The sequence below is a fragment of the Saccoglossus kowalevskii genome, chromosome 16 (assembly GCF_978046115.1).
Source record: "Saccoglossus kowalevskii chromosome 16, keSacKowa6.1, whole genome shotgun sequence".
Lineage (NCBI taxonomy): Eukaryota > Metazoa > Hemichordata > Enteropneusta > Harrimaniidae > Saccoglossus > Saccoglossus kowalevskii.
In genome coordinates, this window is record NC_140656.1 from 26,350,043 (window position 1) to 26,371,284 (window position 21,242).

At 34.4% G+C, this 21,242-nt stretch overlaps 1 protein-coding gene across 1 annotated transcript; it reads left to right on the forward strand.

Annotated features, from left to right (window-relative positions):
* The first annotated feature begins 19,267 nt into the window (after positions 1-19,267).
* Positions 19,268-20,332, forward strand: LOC100375382 (galanin receptor 2a-like). Its single transcript, XM_002737415.2, has one exon. The coding sequence runs from the start codon at positions 19,268-19,270 to the stop codon at positions 20,330-20,332; it is 1,065 nt and encodes a 354-aa protein (XP_002737461.2).
* The last annotated feature ends 910 nt before the right edge of the window (positions 20,333-21,242 follow it).

The window sequence follows — 21,242 nt, forward strand, 5'->3', positions numbered from 1 at the left end:
CCTATCATTAATCATACATTATGGCAAAGGTCCTGTAACGGTTTTGGAAAGTGTTTAAACGTTGTTTGATGACTAACGGGGACTGGTGGCATTATGTAGTATAAATTTCACCTTCAGCATGTTAGTAAATAGTCCCCTGAACAATGACTATTATCAGATTTCTGACATTAACGTATTTGTATTACTATATCTTGCATAGATTTATTAGTAAGTTCTACTATCAGTTTGTATGTATCCAATTCTTACAGAGGGGTTTCCAAAACGTGTCAACAATCGATTGGTAGTTTGGTGTTACTGTTTCTAAAATGCTCTATAAGAATGTTGTATATACTCGACACAGCAGTATATAGCATTTTCTCATAATACATTGAATGAAACCTCAGAAGAGTATATAGAAATGTTGGTAATACTGTCGTTAATGTGACAGTTGATGTCGTGCATGTTTAAGCTTTTTCAACGGCTGTTCTGAGGCTATTTATTATTCGTACTTGATCAGGAAACACGTCTGTAGGGCAATTGGTAATGGGTGTAAGCCGTAATATTAAGTACAAACAGCGATTCTAATCTCTGTTTACATCTGTCGCCTCTCATAACATTTGTAATTCGATCGATTCACAGTTTTGATTAGTATTCATAAGGTACGGGTATATATTTACAGATGCAGAGCACCTTAATTTTTAGTGGCTGTTCAGTATTTAAAAAACTGAGAAATTATTTTCATGAGAGTGTAATAGAACGCAGTCAGATATTGAAAAACGTAGACACGCATCAATGCGGCTGATGTTTCTCGTGCGAATGATATGTCTATATTGTCGTAACAAGTGTGCCGTGTTAACGTGGACGATTAGTGTTTGTTACGCGGTGTACTACATTCCCGAATTGGTAAGTTCCATCCACGAAAGCACTGTACCCTTTGATCATGCAGAAATGTCACCAAAATCTCTTTTTGACTAAATTTTAAATGTGCAATTGATGAAATGTTACGAATCTTAGTATCACACATTTCGAGTCATATTAACTTTTTATAGTATGTTGACGATGTTTCACCTGTGATTCAGGAATAACAGTAATATATTAGCTCGTTATATTTTTGCTAACTGTTAAATCCCAGGGCATAATTGGTTTAATACTTGCATAATACAATACACAATACTATTCTGGTTAAATGTATGATTGTCAAATCAGTAAAACGCCTTACAATGTGTGGTTTCTGAAGATTTTGTTTTCAAATTGACACATTAATACCTTAATATTTATATATAGTTTGGTATATTATTACTGTTCCACCAGAATTTTTTACAATCATTTACTGAACGCATTAAAAATGCATTTGACTCTTAACGACAGTACTTCAGTTGGTACATATTGTATTCACTGATACCACTGTAATACCCTCGTAACGAATTCAATTTGCATTGTTTTGTTTGTTTTTTGACACATGATAATGACAATCGTGGTATCCGTACAATGAAAGTGTATTTCATAATTCTTCACATGTTCCTTAATGAGCGAGCTACTACTCGGGTGATAGAACATATTTTCTCATCGTATAGATATTCCCATTCATTCAGGACACAATATAAGTCGGCAATTTTAAATTGGAAATTGTTTTTATATTAGTATATGTGAATAATTAACGTTTTGAGCATGAACCATATCGACCTAATAATCAGCATGATGAATTGGAACTATATGTGTATGCGTGTATATAATTCCATGTCAACAAAATAAGATAATTTATTTATTATGGAGGCACACCGAATATAACGTCATTGTTGCCATGGTATTGTCAAACAAAACAATAATCCCATTCTGGTTTATGGAGTGGCATATGGCTGATACATTGTAAACGGTCATTAAATATGCATTTTATTGATTTTAAATAATAGTATCAGTTCGAGAACTCGTTCATATTAATGTACTGTGTAGCGTGATTGTTTCTCTCTACGCGGTGTGTGACAGTAATATATTTGTAAACTGTCATTGTGTTCCTAGACAGGTACGTTATTCATTTCGTATGTATAAGTTACCTTGAGCGCACGACCGATACAATCAGATTTCAGTTTTCTTAATATTCAGGGGCGATTGTCGTGTTATTCATTCCCTTTTATATATGCAATCACTTTATGATCTTATTTTTTTTTCAAATATACTAGTCCGGAAAATGTTTTGATACCTGAGCAGAATCATTACCTAACAAAGTGTGTGACGTAAACATGTATAAGTGTAAATTATTTAAGAACAGAAACTTGAAACAACATATTTTTACTAATATTAAGAAAAATAAAATCGATTAGTTAGTTATTAGTTATTATTACAATACCACTAACTTTTGAAACGATCTCTTCGAATGTCTATTGCTCTTTTCTATATTTTTTCATTAATTTTATACATTTTAAAAATGTTAGAAATATTCTATATATGTAAATCAGAGAAATTAACAGCTTCCATGCTCGTTTATTAAAAATGTGGCCTAATATGTCATCAGAATCACATAATAATTAATAACACCATATGTTACAGCGTACTGGGTATTTTTTATCGCGAATTCCAAATATGGATCGAATTGACCCCCCCCCCCATTCAAATTTTCAAATTATATGTCAAACGAATGGTCGATCATACAAATACAAATGCAGCATTTATTTGGTACACGTTACTGCAACCACACAAAGATAATATTAGTATAGTAGAAATATCCTCAAATCCAGGATATTAATCATGACAGTTTGTCCGTTTAATGAACAAATAGTTTATTGTGATTTTGTTTTTGTGTTTTCAGTAGTGTAAATTAACAAGTGTTTTTAATATGGTAAACTACTGATTATATTCCATCATATGAAATATAAATATTATATTCCGATATTAGGTGAATTTTACAGGGCGTTCGTTATAGCCACTAGTCAATTATGGTATAACATACCAGTGTCTATTCTCAGTTTGACATTTTCAAGGTCTGTTTTACTGTATTGATTCATGAATTCATATTTCGAATAACAAATTTCACAACAGCAATTAGCCGCCAATGAGTTTAATTTTAAGCGTTGTTCCGTATAAATGAAGAGAGTGATTTTTCACATCGACCTTCAGCATTTGCCATTATCAGCCACGTGGGAATGATAACTCATAATATTGACCTCATCGCGGGTCAATCTATGTAAATCATTAATTATAATGTTGTAATTGCAGTGGAAAGCGTCATTGATGTCAATAGCATTCTGATTTACGTGATGATTCTCGTTTACTACGATAAAATATTATTAGATATTTGAAGAATATAAATCATAAAGGCCATGATATAAGTGGCATTTTGGAAAACAAGATCGTAAAAGCAGTAGTCAAAAGTGTATATTCGTTGATGGCGACACCCAGTCTAATCATGGAGATATGGCTTTATTAAATACGTCATTCACATCAATGTTATCTAAAAAAAGTACGTCTGATCACTCATATCGACACTATATCACGGGATGATTGATTAGTTAGTGGAATTCAATGGAATTAAATTAAATATTTACTTTAAGTAGACAAACATGATTTGTGACAGCTTTTGTACCGTTCAAGATGGCAATCAATGACGTGTTAACTGATATGGTACTTTAAGTGACATAAACATCACCGTGATGCCTACGTGTCCAATTTTAACGTTCACATGTATATGTGTGCTCAACACACGTTAGTATGTTACATACATAGAATAACAATGAACACGTGGTCTAATATACAACGTATCGTATTATTTTACTTCTTACAACAAAATAGCGTGTTATGTGTCTGTATGTGACACGAATATACCATTCTATCTAAAAATATGTGGGACGTAGTGTGTGCCAGTCTGACTGATGTGAACCACTTTAAGGTAGCGACATGGGACAATATAATAATAGGAGGTTATCACGAAGACAGTACAGTGGGAGTATCGACCGACGCGCAGTGGAGGTCTATGCGAGGGCCAATCTGATTAAAATCTGATGTAGTGTATGGGCTTTAATTATTTTGGCTATCAACTTATTTAAATTTTATTTTGTATTACTTTTGTTATTAATGCCTTTTTAATTTATTATTTTACTTTGATTTTGATTTTGTGATTTTTTTTAATTCCGCCCTAATTCAACGAGACCCACTATCGACGATTGATGACGTCACCAGGCAGAGTCAGGTGGCAAACACACTCAAATAAAATGGCGGATTATACCGACGTTAGCGACCGGGAAAAACACGGCTTTTCGGTAAGTTTATCATTGTCAAATGCAACTTAAGTCATTGTTTTATGTTTATATTGTGGCTAAAATGGTTCGAGTTTAGATCCTTATTTTGCGTAGTTATTCTGTGAGTGACGATTTTGTTTCCACCAGACCGAACACCGGTATAATTTTCCAGTCGCTTGCCCTGGAGACCGGTGATGTTTTGTTGACGATCGGGCCAAAATCGTCTACGGTATTGAAGCCGTAGCTGTAAATATTCATCAAAATGTATCAACATTTTGTACATTATACAATAACTCTTTATTAAAGTAATTAAGCTGATTTGGACTGTAATAAAATATTTTTACTTGGAACACATCACAATTGATCAGGAGATATTTTTTGCTCCAATTTTCTGCGTCGATGCCGTGGGCCGGTGACCGTTATACAATTTAAAATCAGTTCACATTGTTTACTATAGCTGTTTACAGTGTTCTAATCGTTACGATTTACTTATTTGTTTGCTTCCATTCTAGATAATTATGCTCAGTGTTTGATGTAAAATTGAAGCGATGACTGAATAAACGAACCTTGGCTGGCGAAGATGTATCAGGAAATTAAAAGAATATTCAATGTAATGACAAAAATTGTAAAATGCTGTGGAATTTCTTTTGTAAATAAAAAATATACTAGTAATTTTCTATTAATGGTTTATTCAAGTGGGCAAAATATAATGTACAGAAAGATTTCCCGAAGAGTATCGCTACACTGAAAAGTAAGCACCCGACAGCCTGTATAAAAGGAGAGCTGTGATTGGCTGTTACTTACGCGAGATTTGAACGGGACTTACAAAGGCGTCGGATCAGATGTATGTAGGGCAGAATTAAAAAAAATCACAAAATCAAAATCATAGTAAAATAATAAAATGAAAAGGCATTAATAACAAAAGTAATAAAAAATAAAATTAAAATAAGTTTATAGCCAAAATAAATAAAGCCCGTACACTACATTAGATTTTAATCAGATTGTGCGAGGGCGTACTGTCTGAGTGCATATTTTGAGGTATCCTCGTAATAACCTTATTAATTATTATACATCTTTTGCTTCCAAGGATGGATCATGAGAATGCCGAAATCCAAAATATTTTGAACAGAATCAGCGAGCTTCTTTGTGTGGAGTCCGGTCAAACCCTGGTTGCAGCCATGTTTGTTTTTATTATTCGAGGGCGCTTATACGCGTAATCATTCCATATTTGGAGTTCGCATTTTTGTAATATGGTAGGATGAAAATACCCCATGAAATAAATTACGGAACGCTGTAACTTATGGCGTTACGGTGACAGATGTATAATAATTTATAAATCAGACTAATTAATGATTATCTCTTTTGTGTAAGGATTTAATAGAATGAGACATATGTTTATTTCTTCGCGATTTATAAAATGAAGGGAAGGGTTATATATCATCACTACTCAAACAGTACAGTCAATATTTAATGATAACCATACGACAATTGTATTGATAGAAAGCAAAACAAATATCCGTTATATCTGGCAGATTTGCATTATTGGAGTCAATTTAGTATCGACAAACCTAGGAACTAGTGTTATAACAAATTATGGTGAATTATGGTTATGGTAAAGCGTGGTGACCGATTGTTTTCTTCATATTTATAACAATATTACTAACTACTTTCCGGTTCGTTGCTATTGTTCTAACAGTCCGCTAACATTCGACAGCGAACGGTTTTCGTTCAGCATTTATAGCAAAGTACTCTTTCCTTGTTTAAAGCAGTCCTTTTTAATATACCTATACCTATACCTATTTACTAAGAGAATACCAATTTCAGAACTAATTTGTTCTCACATGGCTGAGGAGCACAACGTTGCCCGTATTCAAAAATAGTACATTTGTTTAACACCCTGAGTTCGAACATTCACGGCAATCTCCCATGCGTCACCTTTACTCTGGCCGAGAGCCGATAAAGATCCTTACCTATCGTTAGCCCCCGCATAGTCGTATTTTAACTATCTGTAAATTAGACTATTAGAAAATAGAATTATTTTCGAAGACAGATTACGTCACACGATATAAATCTCTGCAAACTTAGTAGCAGTAAACTAATATAGTTCCGCACAATATGTATTAGTGCTAAAGTAGATTAGTCTCAGAAGAACCATATACCTGAACATTAAATAGGTGTATATTTTATTTATTCTTCTTTTTTTCAGTTTGTTTCACGGAGATTTGAATCAATCGTACATACATACCTATTGTAATGATTGGTAAACGAGGTATTCGTGTGTCGTTCATGTCTTTGGTATTATTTCAAAGCCAATGCAATATGTCTTGAAACGTAGAATAAATATTCAATACAAGGTTGTAAATCACGTGTCAACCGTAGCATTAAATAAGAATGTGAGGAAAGTCTTTCATGCCAGTGTTGATATCTAAACACATTTATTCAAAATTGACAGAAACGAGGAAAGCAGTTATCGTCTATTTCCGATTTATCTAGTCTGAGACTAAAATTCACTTTATCGAACAATGTATTGCACATTGTCACTGTGGGCGCTAGTTTTAAGCAAATTCAATTTAGGTTTTCACTTTCCATATTTAATAAGATCGTCTACAATAGTGATGAGTGTGCGTATTTGATAATAACACTTATTTCCGGTTTTAAATAAACATAAAATCTGTAGTTATGTGTTGATATAAAATGAAATGAAAATCCATTCAAAAATGAGTCTTATATTTTCATAATTTGTTAATAAATCGTTTCGATAATATTTGTTTTGTCACTTGGATTTCTATTTTACATGGGTCACACTGAACATATATCAATGCTCCATTGTATACTTAAACATCGAAATTGAAGGCGGAGCCATTCGTATAGTGCATCGTTGTACATTTACTCTAAATTTAATTCGGTTATTACCTCAAACACATATTTTTCTCGAGCTGAAGCTTCCATTCGAAGCTTTAAAGTTGAGACATTTCTAAAATATGACTGGCAAAATCAAATTCACTTTTACATTAGTTTCACCCTAGAAAATTGTGTTTGTCTTAAAACAGCATATTGAAGTTAGCATATATTATTTAATAGATGGATCGTTCATAACTATAAAAATAAAAACTATATAATATAGTATTCATTAGATGACTTCATCACTTATTTTGTTAAAACCAGCTAGAGATAAAAAGAGCAAAAATATACTATGTAATATTGACTTAATTTTTCTTTTCTAGCTTTTCACTAGAATCGAACTGTTTCTTCATTGGAAACTGTCCGGTTTTAGAGAAATCCATTGAAAGCTGTCTGAGTTGAATGTCTGATTTATATAGGCGTATCATGCGGCTGCCTACAATACATGGCGGCAAGGATTGACATTGAAAGAGTACAAAAAAACACTAATATAAAATACAGGGCAATCTTAAGAGTGTGTTAATTAGTAAGAGACTATAAGTGTACTGCAGTTCGTAAAATCACTTTAAATAGATAAAATATAATTGCACAAATTTAGTGCTTTATTCAGCATTAGACGTTCTAGAACTGAATGTTCCAGACATGAATGATGAAACACTAACAATGTTTCACTGCGACGAGGAAAACTTGTCGGGTCTTGGCTCGGTGCTCACACAACAGTGGTCTGACGTACATGCTGCTATGTGGATCATGATGTCAGAAATATGGGCTATATGATTTTACAAGTAAGATCATGAATCTTCATAAGTCTATCATTATGCAGATTTAGATTAGATTACACCTGCTACAATTTCAACTTGAAAATGTATGAAAACAGTGACCACACAACGCTGACGCACATGTGTACTCATTCACAATTTCCATTATACATTTTAAGATATTTTACCTGGGGTCAGACTTTATATCGCAGAAGACATCTCATAATCGGACTTCTCAACTAGGGAACCCGGTTTATAATACCAACCGAAAAGGCAATACATGTGGAAATACGCTTCTTGGAAAGCGCAATATATAAGTGTAATATTAAGTTTACGAGATGTTTGATGCTTCTAATCTCCCACATGCAAGACGTGAATAGTTACACTTATTTTTGAAAGTCTAACTCAAAAGAATTGACCAAGATAATGTTGCCATGAATAATACATTATTCGTCACCTGTAAGCAAAAATAATAACATTTAGCCATCGAACACGTTCTAAATAGTTGTGGACGTAATGGTACATGTAACAGCATTCTTTTCTTATTTGTGAAATGTCATCACATTAGATTTAATAAGATCATTTCAACCAATAATTACTACTAAAAAAACAGCATATTTTGATATCAAATCTTTAATTTGACATGAAAGGCAGTACGCTTCCTTACATATTTTCAGAGCAATATAAGTATCAATCTCAAATCTTCCCGTAAATCAAACAGAGATATTATATAAATACAAATTAATCAAAGAATATATATTCAGCTAGTTGAAAAACGTCACTTACGGTTCGTTATGTTGGGCTTGGGTTTGCGGCTTTAAAGGTAATAAATTGTAGTTCAATATATAAAACAATTACTTTGTAATTTGTTTTATTATTTGTTTCTATTGCTGGATGAGTTTCATTATATCAATTAAAACATGTTTTAAGCAGCATCATGATGCGGCATCATGTAGTCTAGCTAAAGTACTGATAGTGTTGGACCATCAACACAAAAACACATCTGTCATTTAAAACAGTTCAAATATGTCTAAACTAACAGATTATGTTGATACCCATTATCGTGTCAAGAGGTTATTCTCGTCTTGTACTTTGCGCTGGGCAGTTTTCACTAGTGAAAGTAGTTCGACTGTGACATTGAACAGATCGAATAAAAAAAACGAATTACCACTTTTCTACATCAAAGATTCGCAAATGATCCATGTGACGACTCACGTGCTAGTAATTCTTCAGTAAGTAATCTAAAAGCCCCATGTGCTGATGTGCCGCAATTACTACTTGTAAATTGAATAGTTTAATCGACAAAAAGCTAACTAACGTCCACGTGATTACTATGACATCTTATTGGATTGCGTTCAATATGTTGTTAGATTGCAGCCAGTGCAATAAAACATCAGACATCGCAGTAGTCGAACATGCCTAGAGAGTTTCGTAATTTTTGCAGAAAGTCCCTTTGACATTCGAGTTACATTAACGTTTCTTGAATGGGAATTATGAGTATTAGCTATTTCTTGTCGTGCAGTTTGATCATACATGGTTGAAGTTTATGTACAAACACACATTTAGGCTAATTTATTAATAATTATAAATAATGAAAAATAGGCGATAATAAACTAAACATGCTTGTTCACAATAAAATAATGAAAAAGACGTTGTCATGTGTCGTGTGTACGTTATTTTCTGCACCTTCATTATCGAGCAAATGTAGGACGAATTGTATAGCAACAGTTAATGCAACACGTTTTTCCGACAATATCCATGTGTACGAGTTGTACGTTTTACGACAAGACAGATTTTCGTAGATATGTGCCATGAATATATAATTCATGTGGTTAGCTGTCACTTCAATACAATAATAATAATAACTTTTCGTTAACCACATGTACTATTCAACTCAATTATTTGACCTGCTTTAAATATCCACGGCCGATTTCATGATATTTACTTGTATTTATATATCCTCAAGGCGTAAATATTTCCCTCGTTGGTTAAAACTGTACAATATATGACATGCACAGTAACAATTTAATCGGCGTTGTAGATTTCTCAACTTGGTTTCCAAGACATTTTCATGGAATGATTTCACGTGGATATTTATATATCGTGTAATATTAAAATAAACTAATCAGCAAATACGGGACTATCAATTCAAACCGGATTATACATCGTGTATGTACCTCAGGCGAGTATAGAATGTGTTTTAACAATTACTCTTCTGTATGCTTCTTTTGGTGTATCTTGATTTCAAGTATATTCTCGTATGTGTGGTTTGATCTGAGGTTACTATTTAAGATCAGGAAAATACGTCTGTAAGGGCATTGGCAAGATGTTGTAAGTCGATATAGTTACTACCGACGCGGGTGTCGATACTTTTTAACTACATCTGTGGTCTGTCATAACTCAAGATATATTATATTCATTTGCAATTGCCTGAGGGCGACAGCAAGCAAGAATATAATGTATATATTTTACAGATGTTAGACACCGTCAATTTTATTGACTGTCCTATGTTTATAATATAATTTCGAGGGGAACCTGATAAAACACTGTTTCACAGTACAAGGCATTAACTATCCTGCATGAACTGGGCGATAGATGCAACATTTTAGTCTGCACAATAACGAGTGAGCGTGTTAACAGGGAGCGGTGCTGTCCACAACTGCATAAAATATTAGTAAGTAAACTCTTCCATGCATTTTTTATATTGAGACGATGTTAACGCCTGGGTTCCACAATCTTCTATTTGCGAGAGGTTTACATATTCGTCGGCGTATTCGATTGTTGATTTGTATCGCCGCTAAAGGTTCTCATTATATGTACTCGTCATAGGAAGTGTTTGACGTTGTTTTACCATAAAAGTATTTCTATACATGAAATATTTCGTCAGTGGTACAATTACGTTGAAACAAAGTTGACTCAAGGTTAGATCATAATGTTGAAAGGATTAATGGATTTTATGTATCAGTGTGTGATGTTGAAATGTTATTGTCAATTAAAGCAACATCATTACCCAAACTCATTGCACTGATGTCGAATCAACAATATATAAATTCGTTGAAATTACATTAAAATGCTGACACTGGCAATCACTTATTTTGAATGAATAAAATAACATGTGCTGGCAACCATGAAAACAAGCAATAACAGTTCCCTATCTTCCTTAAGTCTTGCTTGTGTTAAGCAAATTGACGTTTATTTAAAAGTAGGTATTAATTAATAATTTTATTAAATTATAATATATCATTAAGTATAATATATTTTGAGTTCCAAAGCATACTATACATTGCCATTGATACTGGTCCAGTGAGATAAACGATAATCACCTTGTTTACTGTTACCTCGTTCACTCTCTTGGTTTGTACTCGTGGCGTCATGGTCTAGTGTTCTCTACAAATCGAACCTAACCATAACAGCCCAGGGTGCACAATGGGCAAGGAAATCATAATTTTACTGAACAGATTTAGGCTTAGTAATCCTATACTAATGAGGCTTGATGTCTAAGCGGAATTGCTGACTCGCATTTGCATTTACGACGAAGGCCAGCTCTTATCAATATTTGATAGATTCACAACTGCGAGGTATACACACTATAGTTATACAATAAACAAAGCTTGAAACACATTTTTCTTAAACAAGCCACATCGATGATCAAGATTGGAGTAAATAAAATACATACTGAGTTGACAAGTGTAGTTCTCTGATGGCTTAAATGCTTTAGTACTACCCAAGTATTGTAAAGAATTGCATATCACACTTTATCCCACCTATAAATAAATTGATACTGAACACTTCTAAGCTACCATGTCACGTAATTTGTTTTCTTGATCGTAAATTATATATGTTAATTTCACGAAGAAGGATTAATGTCTTCAACAAATCAACTCTATAAGCTCGAAATCAGCTGAGCGGAGAACAGTAAAACATGTTACAAACTGTAACGAGTACTCCAGTGATAAAAATATCATTTCATTAGCAGAAGCTGGAAGTAACAGGTTTACTTGAACAATGCAAGTAAACAAATGTTGTATTCTGCACCATGTTTTTGATTATACAACTCATAAGTAATCTCGCAACACGTAATACAAGTATAATAACATGCAAAAAAGCTTCTAACTTGCGCATACGTCTAGTGCCACGCCACTACAGTCGAACCCACACCTTGTTCAACACTAAACGGTCACATTAATGGCCCGTAATGAACATAGATTGGAATACACAAACCCAAATCGCGAACAGCAAAAAACTCAATATTCATAGTTTAGTATAAACAACCAAACCCTCATTGCCCTTAGGAACAAAACTTCCTCTAGCTGAGACAATTGCCTGAGGAATTGTGAATAATTAAATGGAAAAGTAGACCTTAAACTAAGTTTGGCTTTTACTGCCAATAAGTCATTGTGATGGCGATTGTAAAATACGGTATTACCGATGCAATCTATCAATGTTAAATAAATTAAATGATGATGCAATATCGAAACACATTATGTGTCATCGGTGTTTGTACAAATAGTCATCAACTCAATGATATCTGTCATGCCAAATAATTTTATATAATATTCAATGTTTTATTTAATGATTTATTAAAATATATTGTAAGAGAAATATTTGGGTATTTCAGAGACTGTCTCTAACAAGTTATATCACCCTGTAACAAACTGTCGGTGTTCGCGCCAAATCAATGGTCGATATCGACTCTTACGGACGACACCAGTTCAACACTAACAAAAATCTCGCTTTGGCTACCACAAGCAACCAGTGCACTCCCATTCGTCGAAGAATGGTAACGGGGACGAAATCAATGAAGACACAACATTCAGGAATAAAAAAACAACAAAGAACTGTATTCTTCAGCGTACCGCTTCAAAACTACAACACACGCTTACTAAAGAAAAACTAAACGAATAATAAAGATGACCCCATAATTCGATTACATGACTTCAAAGTCAGCACGTAATAGGCTAAGAGAAATTATACGCGTACTATTTCCATATATGGATTGAAATGTTCCCGCGAAAAGTAGGATTTCCAGGGTGAGAGACATTTCTCGAATATACACAAAATTATGCGAGCGTCCGAGTAACTAAATAATTTCATTACAATATCAAACCTTTAATCTGATAACTTGAAATAACTTCCTACAAGCTAATACATGCTTAATGTATATATACGAGTTCGACTCATTTAGTTAATCTATGTCTGGAGTTCACCATATTAAGGTTATCCAACTTAATGTACTTATGTAAACATATTATACTGTAATTTGATGTGATATACATGACAGTATGCAGTCTAAATCAATTACTAAGTGGCACCATGGGAACAGCACTTTGCAGTTATTATTTATTGGTTATTGTCAACTGTCTAAGAAACATTTCAACGCAGTTTATATTAAAGTATGTTTAACATACGCTATCAAAACGATATCGCTTAGTGGTCACATTCCCATTACGTAATGTTGCACACAAACTTGAGTTGTTGTTTTTTTGCCATAAGAATCTGTTCCGTGTTGAATATTTGTTTAAATAGATGTTAAAATTGAGTTTTGAAATAGATGCGATTTCAGTATTCATTTTGCATTGAAACCATGTAATCAGTATGCTTGTGACGGGACATGTGCATTCATTAAGCACTAGCAATTCTAATTATACAAATTAATTATGTAATTTATGCATTGAAATAGACTCGCACTCGTAAAGTCAAAATTGAATTGGAAAAGAATTGCTCTTCACACAAAAAACATCATCTATCTGATTGAAAACGTAATGGAATCTGTATTTGGAATCAAACGGTTAGTTGGATTCAAAGATAATGCGTGGTACTGGTTTATACACTAACCTAATTTATGCGATCAAACGTGCAAGCGTGTAATTTTCATTGGTCGCCTTAAAGTATGCGTAGATTGACTTTAAAGTAAATTGAGTTACATATTCCGTTTGGTATTTCATTTTAGTTGTTGATGTCGAAAAAATATCACCTGTCATATGGCAATTAATTCCTCACAATTATCAAATTCAGCTGCACGATGGTTATGAGGTCATAAAAAATAATAACATTGTAGTATTTAATTTATTGTCAGCTCAACACGATTCTTAAATCCCACCTTCAGTGTGTTAGTATACAGTCTCCACAGCAATGACTGTATAGATTCCTAACATTAACATATTTTTATTACTTCATTCTGCATGGAGGGGTTTTCATAACATTTCAACAGTCTGGCCAATTGTCAACCTGGCTTGTGGATACGTAGTCCTGTGTTAACAATATCTGGACGACTTCATATAACACACGATTTAGCAGAAAATAACATCTTCTTAAAACATATCGTCAGGCGAGTATAGATCAATTTGTTAGGTAACACTGTTTTATATGCGACTCTTGCTGTTGTACGTGTGCAAGCATATTTAATGGGTGCAATATGACCTGAGGTTACTATTTAAACAAGATCAGAAAAATACGTCTGTAGGGGTATTGGCAAGGTGTTGTAAGTCGATATAGTGAGTAACGACGACGATTCTGATACTTGTTAACTACATCTGCCATCAGTCATAACATAACCTATTTTATTTTGCAATTAGCCTGGGGGTGGCAGCTCTAATGAGAAGCAATTATATAATATATTTGCAGATAATGAGCACCTTTACTTTTACTTTATAGCATAGGGGATTTTATATTCATTTGTGTTTCGCCCAAGGGGCGGCCGCTCTAATTAATATTGATGAGGTACAGGTATATACTGTATACATTTACAGATGCTGAACATCTTCATTTTGAGTGGTTGCTCAATGTTTAAGATACTGAGATATAATCCCAGGAAAGAGTAATATAAAGCAGTTGGCAGGCGCACCCCAAGTTAAATATAATTATGCAACTGATGATTCTCATTCACCATTTTCGTCCCTTGCAGTAAGAGTGTGTATTGGAGTGGGGAGGTGTTGTCTATGACTCAGTGTACTGCATTCAACTTGTATTAGATTGGGTTACTTCTGTTAATCATGCTTTATATTAAACGGATTTTAATATTCTTGCTTGCAAGGGAAAGGCAGCATTTTAGCAAAACCGAAAATGCGAACATATAACTGTGTTAAACGCTCACTACATTCGGGTGGATATTTGTTTGTGAATATTCATTTTAGATATGTTCGTATCATGGTTTCCGTTACTCGCTATTACTTTTACATATTGAAAGATATGGGATCAGGTCAGGAAATCCATGTGACATTTCTTTGACAGTTTATCCTGTAAATCAGTTGATGTCAATGATGATTTGTATTTGAAATATGGAATACCGCGTTTCTATATGTTTCAATATAATTGCTGGCCAATGGTTATCTATATAATTTACTGTGAACAAAATTATGTAATTAATTCATTAGGACTACATTCGCTGATAAAGGTAAACTGTTAACGATGAAATATGCGTTTTATTGATATTCTGGAAACTGACTGTTGATGGATTAATAGTATAAACTCATATATATGACTGTGTAGTCTTGTATGACGTGTTTGTATGTACGTGTTTTATGTCATGATATATTTGTTTGGTTCCAGCCTCACCAGAACGTAATTTCAACACATTTAAGGTTGCGCTTTGCTGATATCCAATAACCAACCAGATAAATCTGCTTGCCGTGCCTTCAATATACATTCAGTTTAATCTTTCTCATAAAAGAAGTCATGATGTTAGTTTTACATAAACTAGACTTGTCAAATATATTATCATGTGCATATATGTGTAATAAGTTATAAGATATGTATGCCAGCGTTGGGCATAAATTACTTTTTGAACAAATTAATTCGATAAAGGATATATGATAGCATTTTTTTTAAATATGTGATTAGTTACAGACGGCATTTGAAATGATATCAGAATAAATCGCACTATATATATCCACACTCCTACCAATAAAAAGGTCATGCTAAACTTCAAAAAATACATTGTAACATGATTATATAAACGACATGTGAAAGGCGACCTTTTCAAAAATGTTGCCTATTGGCCCTTTTAAATGTGCTACCACGTTGTGACATCAGGTTTTAAATATTGGAAATATTGCAGATTATATATCAGTGTAATAGGTACTTTTATTTCAAATAAGTTCTTATTCTGTTCACGTGATAACTTACAGTCACATATTCTCGGGGGCAGGCCAAAAACACTCAGAAAACGGTATTTTGGGATGGTTGTTAAGACTTCCCTGAACAGTGTAACAAGATTACCCCCCCCCCCCCCCATGTGTAACACATATAAATTTGATTGTTCAGGATTACTTCAAAGTTGAGTTCCTGTTGTTTTCTTGAATTTTCACCGGCTCTTGGCTCGGTGTTCCGCGTTCCTCAGCGGCGCACAGAAACACGTGGTACAGTGATGCGCGTCTTAGCAACGTGGAACGTCTTGTGACGTAGCTCCACCCTGAGGATATGTCTTTTCAAATCAGGTAGTGGTCGGACTGTTTATTTTGGTTTACTGTTTTACTCTATGGTCTGATATTATATATAAATTGATGCTATACCATTGACGTGTATCATGGGAAATTTTGTTATTCTATTGCGTATTATGCCTGTGAGCTGTGGTGGATCTATGTAGGCTGTTTTGTGTCAATTTGAAGTGTTTCCAAAATATATCTGTTATATTAAATTTATCTGTTATCACTCTATGATGTGCACTTTCGTTTTCGTCCTGCCAGTAACGCGTCAATGGTTTAGAGGAAATACGTCCAGGTATTCAAATAGTGTTTCTTTGTTTAATAAGAGGGCATTAGTTTGCTTTATAATGGATTGTATTATTGCTTACTTTTCGTAGATTTGACGGATTGGTACATTTTGGCAGTTAAAGTGGTGGCTTATATTTGCGATGTATAGTTTGTTTTGAATAATTTATTTTCTCTGGGAAAGCTTAGTTTGGACGAGATTCCCAAGACAAGTACTTATAATTAAAATTTTCTTATATAATGTTTAGGGACAGCCAGTAAGTCCTGTATTTTTTTCCTTGATTCAATTAGGTAAATATGTGGCGTTGTTGTTGTATACAAAGACTGCTTATTTCTGCACACTTTTCTCAATGTCATATCTGAGATCATTTTGCTGTTGTCTTAATTGGGATCATTTTGCTGTTATCCTAATTGGGATTTGTTAATTTGGTGGTGTCAAGTTCTACTGATAGTGCTTCAAAACTTTAGCTGCTATGTCTTTGTCACGAATGTCAAACATTTAATCATGTTTATGTTGTATGTCGTGATGTGTTTTGTGTTTGTATGTCGTGATGTGTTTTGTGTTTGTTTGTTATGGCGATAGATAGGCAATGTTTTTTTTGGCGATATATACTTGTTAAATAAAGAGTGGCAAGATGTTTATTTTAGTCAGTACTGGAGAAGCAGACTTTGATAGAATCCGATCTGAATGTTCATATGCGATCAAATGTTGATGTCCGATTTTGTAGGTACCACATTAAGCCATTAAGTAATATTGCATCATGGGAGATTGTGTTCTATTCTGGAGGACGTCGTTCGCCGTAGCTGGCAGACTGTCAATTATAACAATTTTCACGTGTCTACAAATAACGCGTTTGCAAGTAACGTTAGAACAATGTACTGTGTATTGTCATACAAATTAATGTATTGTGATCCACGGAATGTGCAGCATAAAGATAATTCTATTGGCTAATTCCGGCATACTATAGTTAACGAGTGGGGAAACTTGACAGTGAATGACATTCTCGATTTTGGTTTTGAACTGGATGCGCCTCCTAATTTATGTTCCCAGCTACGGATATGTACTGCGGTGCAAGGGAATCCACCCGGACCACTCTCCTTCTACAAGTTACGAATATTTGACAGATAAATTCTGTAATTGATTGGTTTCGTGCTCGACTGAGTATGCAGCGTGTATTCTACGACTACAGTGCTTCTAACTGCGTTCTATAATAACCGTCGTCGCCACCGTTAGCAGAGACTCGCTGGAAAATACACCGTTATCACGGAAAGACCCGTTTCATCTAGTTTAAAGAAAGGGTATGTAGGTACGGCTGTGTCCGATCGCCAGTATATTATTTGCGTCCGTTGTCTGTTATGTATGTTTGTCTCTAAGTTTTATGCATTCATGCATGTAAGATTATATGTTAGACAATTATTTACATTATCAATTTAGGCATTTCCTCGTAATAGTATAACGTAACCCACTACCCCTTTATAGTGGATTTGGCATTTCTTGCCCACTCCTTTTCCGTGTGGAAATATTACAATATTATTACAACGTGTATTCGACTACCTCTTGTAACGGGTCAGGTATTTCCTGCCTATCCTTTAGGTATGTGGAATAAAGTACGTTGTTTAAACCTTATTCGTGTAGCGTACACTTCAGAGGTGTTATGGGTGTCATTTGTTTGGAACAATTTGAAGTTTTAGCTCAACCCAACTAGCACCCTGTGACAGTCTTACATATTACAAATACAATATAGTATGTGTTTATGCGAGTAAGTCGTCAATAGGTTAATTATTTCAGGTTTTTAACTGATCCGACAACATCTGGCGGGCGAGTAGTTGTGAGGGGGGTATTTGCCGATTTAAAACAAATCCAAGCTTGAAAACGCTCAAAAGAATATGCATTTTCGTTGCACAAATTTACATTTTTAATTACTTTCCCCGAATACAATTCTAACAATATATAATGGAAGGTTGTGCTTTCGTTTAATGGTGATATAGTGCGCTCCGAATTAGTTGCATAAACACGCAATATCTCCATTTACAGTTGTAAGTCAATGTTCTCTAGATGCGCAATTGACTGAAATGAGTTTGCTCCAAATAACCAAATGCGAATTAAGATCAACCCATACTATATTGGCATTACACCCACACTTAAGGATAAATGTACCACATCATACGCAAATAAATAAAAAAATAATAATACTGTATTAAAATGCACGCTCTGCAGTTTGTATTATCTAAAGGTTGCCATACCCACAATACATCATTTATCATCTGAAATTATATTTGTGACTCTTAAAGTGACATTTTTAAGACTAAACAGTAATGCTCAGCATAATTGATTAATTTAATTTACACTCATTGTGAAGTTGTTGTAAACAAAGTACCAAACCATACCTGCTAAATCGAGTCAATCCTGGAACACATACACACGCAGAGCAAACGCGTCGTTAATGATTATTACTAAGCTTCATTAATAATTTTGTATTTCTACATTTATCGGGTAACTTATATACAGTAACATAATGTAACATGCTAAACTACGGTTTATTCTGTCCTTTGTTTTCAGACTTAGCAGAATCCCGTGCTCGTATTGTATGAATTGTTAGTTTTTGGTGGAGAAAGGAGACTGAAAGCTTTGAATATCATCCATTACTGATAGACATTTTCTATTTAACTGCAGACATTCGTGATTTGAGATATGGCCACGGAGCACCATTCCAGTGTAAATAGTTCGGATATTGTCTACGACTCTGGATTTCCAGCAGCAAAGGTTGTACCCAGAGAAGTATCAGTTGCACTGTTTGTCAGCTTCTTCATTTTCATTGTGTGCGGCAACATATGGGTCTTGCTCGCTGTCGCACGTCAACCAAAATTGAGGAAATCATCAACGTGTATGTTCATTATTTCCCTCTCGATTTCCGACCTCATGATGGCGATCTTCTTTATCCCGACGCAATTAGCTTATGTGGCTTTCGATCTAACGATGACGAATGTGGTTTTGTGTAAGGGTTCCGGTTGGCTTCATTGGGTTGCTCAGTGTGCTACCATATTTTCGCTGCTGGGTATCGGCGTTGACCGATATCGTGCCATCGTGCAGCCACTTCGTCCCAGGCTTACCCGTAAAGTCGCGTTGACATGCATATCCATAATTTGGATATGCGCTATGACTTACTCGTATTACCGTCTCCATATTTTAGACATTGTGACGCGAACGTACCCAGTAGGCGTGAACACCACGGTCTCGATAGCAATGTGTACCATTTCAATGGAAAAACACGGTGTTTTACAGTATATGCAGATCAGCGATTTCCTGGTCATGTATCTGATACCTTTACTGATATTGTGTGCTATGTATTTTATCATGATATCGTCGCTTTGGTTCAGCGCATCTCCAAACAACGCATCTAAGAACAAGAAACGCAAAGCTGTGAAAATGCTCTCGTTTGTGGTGGTTCTGTTTGGCATAACTTGGTTTCCGTGGCGTTTCTTCTCTTTATATTTCGATTTCGCCGACCCAGACTCAATTCCGATCAGTATGTACGTATGGTCAGACGTTATAGCCGCTTCGTGTATCGCGAGTTACCTTGCCAACAGTTGGGTTAATCCAATTGTATATGCCTACTTCAATGAGAATTTCAGAAAAGAATTCTACCTGTTGTTTCCATGCCTCAAATGGAAGGATCAGTCCAGAGTTGGGCCAAATCAGGGAACAATAAAAACCGTAACAGGCCGGTCTATCGCTCATAACAACACGATAACTTGAATATGATACAGAATATAACACGTATAACTTTATAGGGTGCAATATCGCCGCACATGTACTGTGGAATTGCAGATCTGATTCAAGTATATATGTAGACTTCGACAAATTAAACGAAACGAGTCGATGTCTCAATATAATCTTATTATAGTGGAATTACCCAGTGTTATATAGTACTTTCGGCAATACCGAAGTTACAAATGACAAGCGACACGGGCAACATAATACCAACATATCACTGTATAAATTTCGCAGTAAAGGGAAAAACCAAACAACTCTCATAATATAATCAATATGATATTCTATGTAATCTAGTGCCTAAGTTATTGGACAAGTTGTATATGCGTTATAACACCAGTGACTGCCATATGTGCTTTATTCTAATTAAAATGATTCAAGGGGAATTCATTATAAAAAATACATATATTTGATGACAATGTCTGGACGACAACAAAGCTCGAAACAAACTTGCACCAATTTATTAATGATAATTCTGTATTTAGGTCACGAACCAATATAGTTTTAAACCCACAAGTAATGTTCTGTAAATAATATCATTTGATAGACTTAAACAATAGGTGGAAGAGAAGAGACGGCTGCACAAATGTACGTTTCTGCTGAGATAATAATCCCCGTATGTTATTCAAATGATTTTTTTTAGAATTATACCTTATTGTAATTGTTTTATTTGTTGTCTCGGACAATGATAGACCATTTAGATAATTAGTACTAGAATTTAAACCTGGAAACAAAATTAATTTATCGTTACAAGTGTTATTAGGCAACGAGGAACCATCAAATGTGTCACGATTTTCAATCTATAAAATTAGTATTCAAAAAATCAATGACACTTTGCAAGAGAGAGTGTCAAATATTATATACAGATGGTTAGCTGAGAGAAGGTAGGTAGTTG

Coding starts and splice junctions, on each gene's coding strand:
- LOC100375382 (XM_002737415.2), top strand. CDS start 19,268: ATGGCCACGGAGCACCATTCCAGTGTAAATAGTTCGGATATTGTCTAC.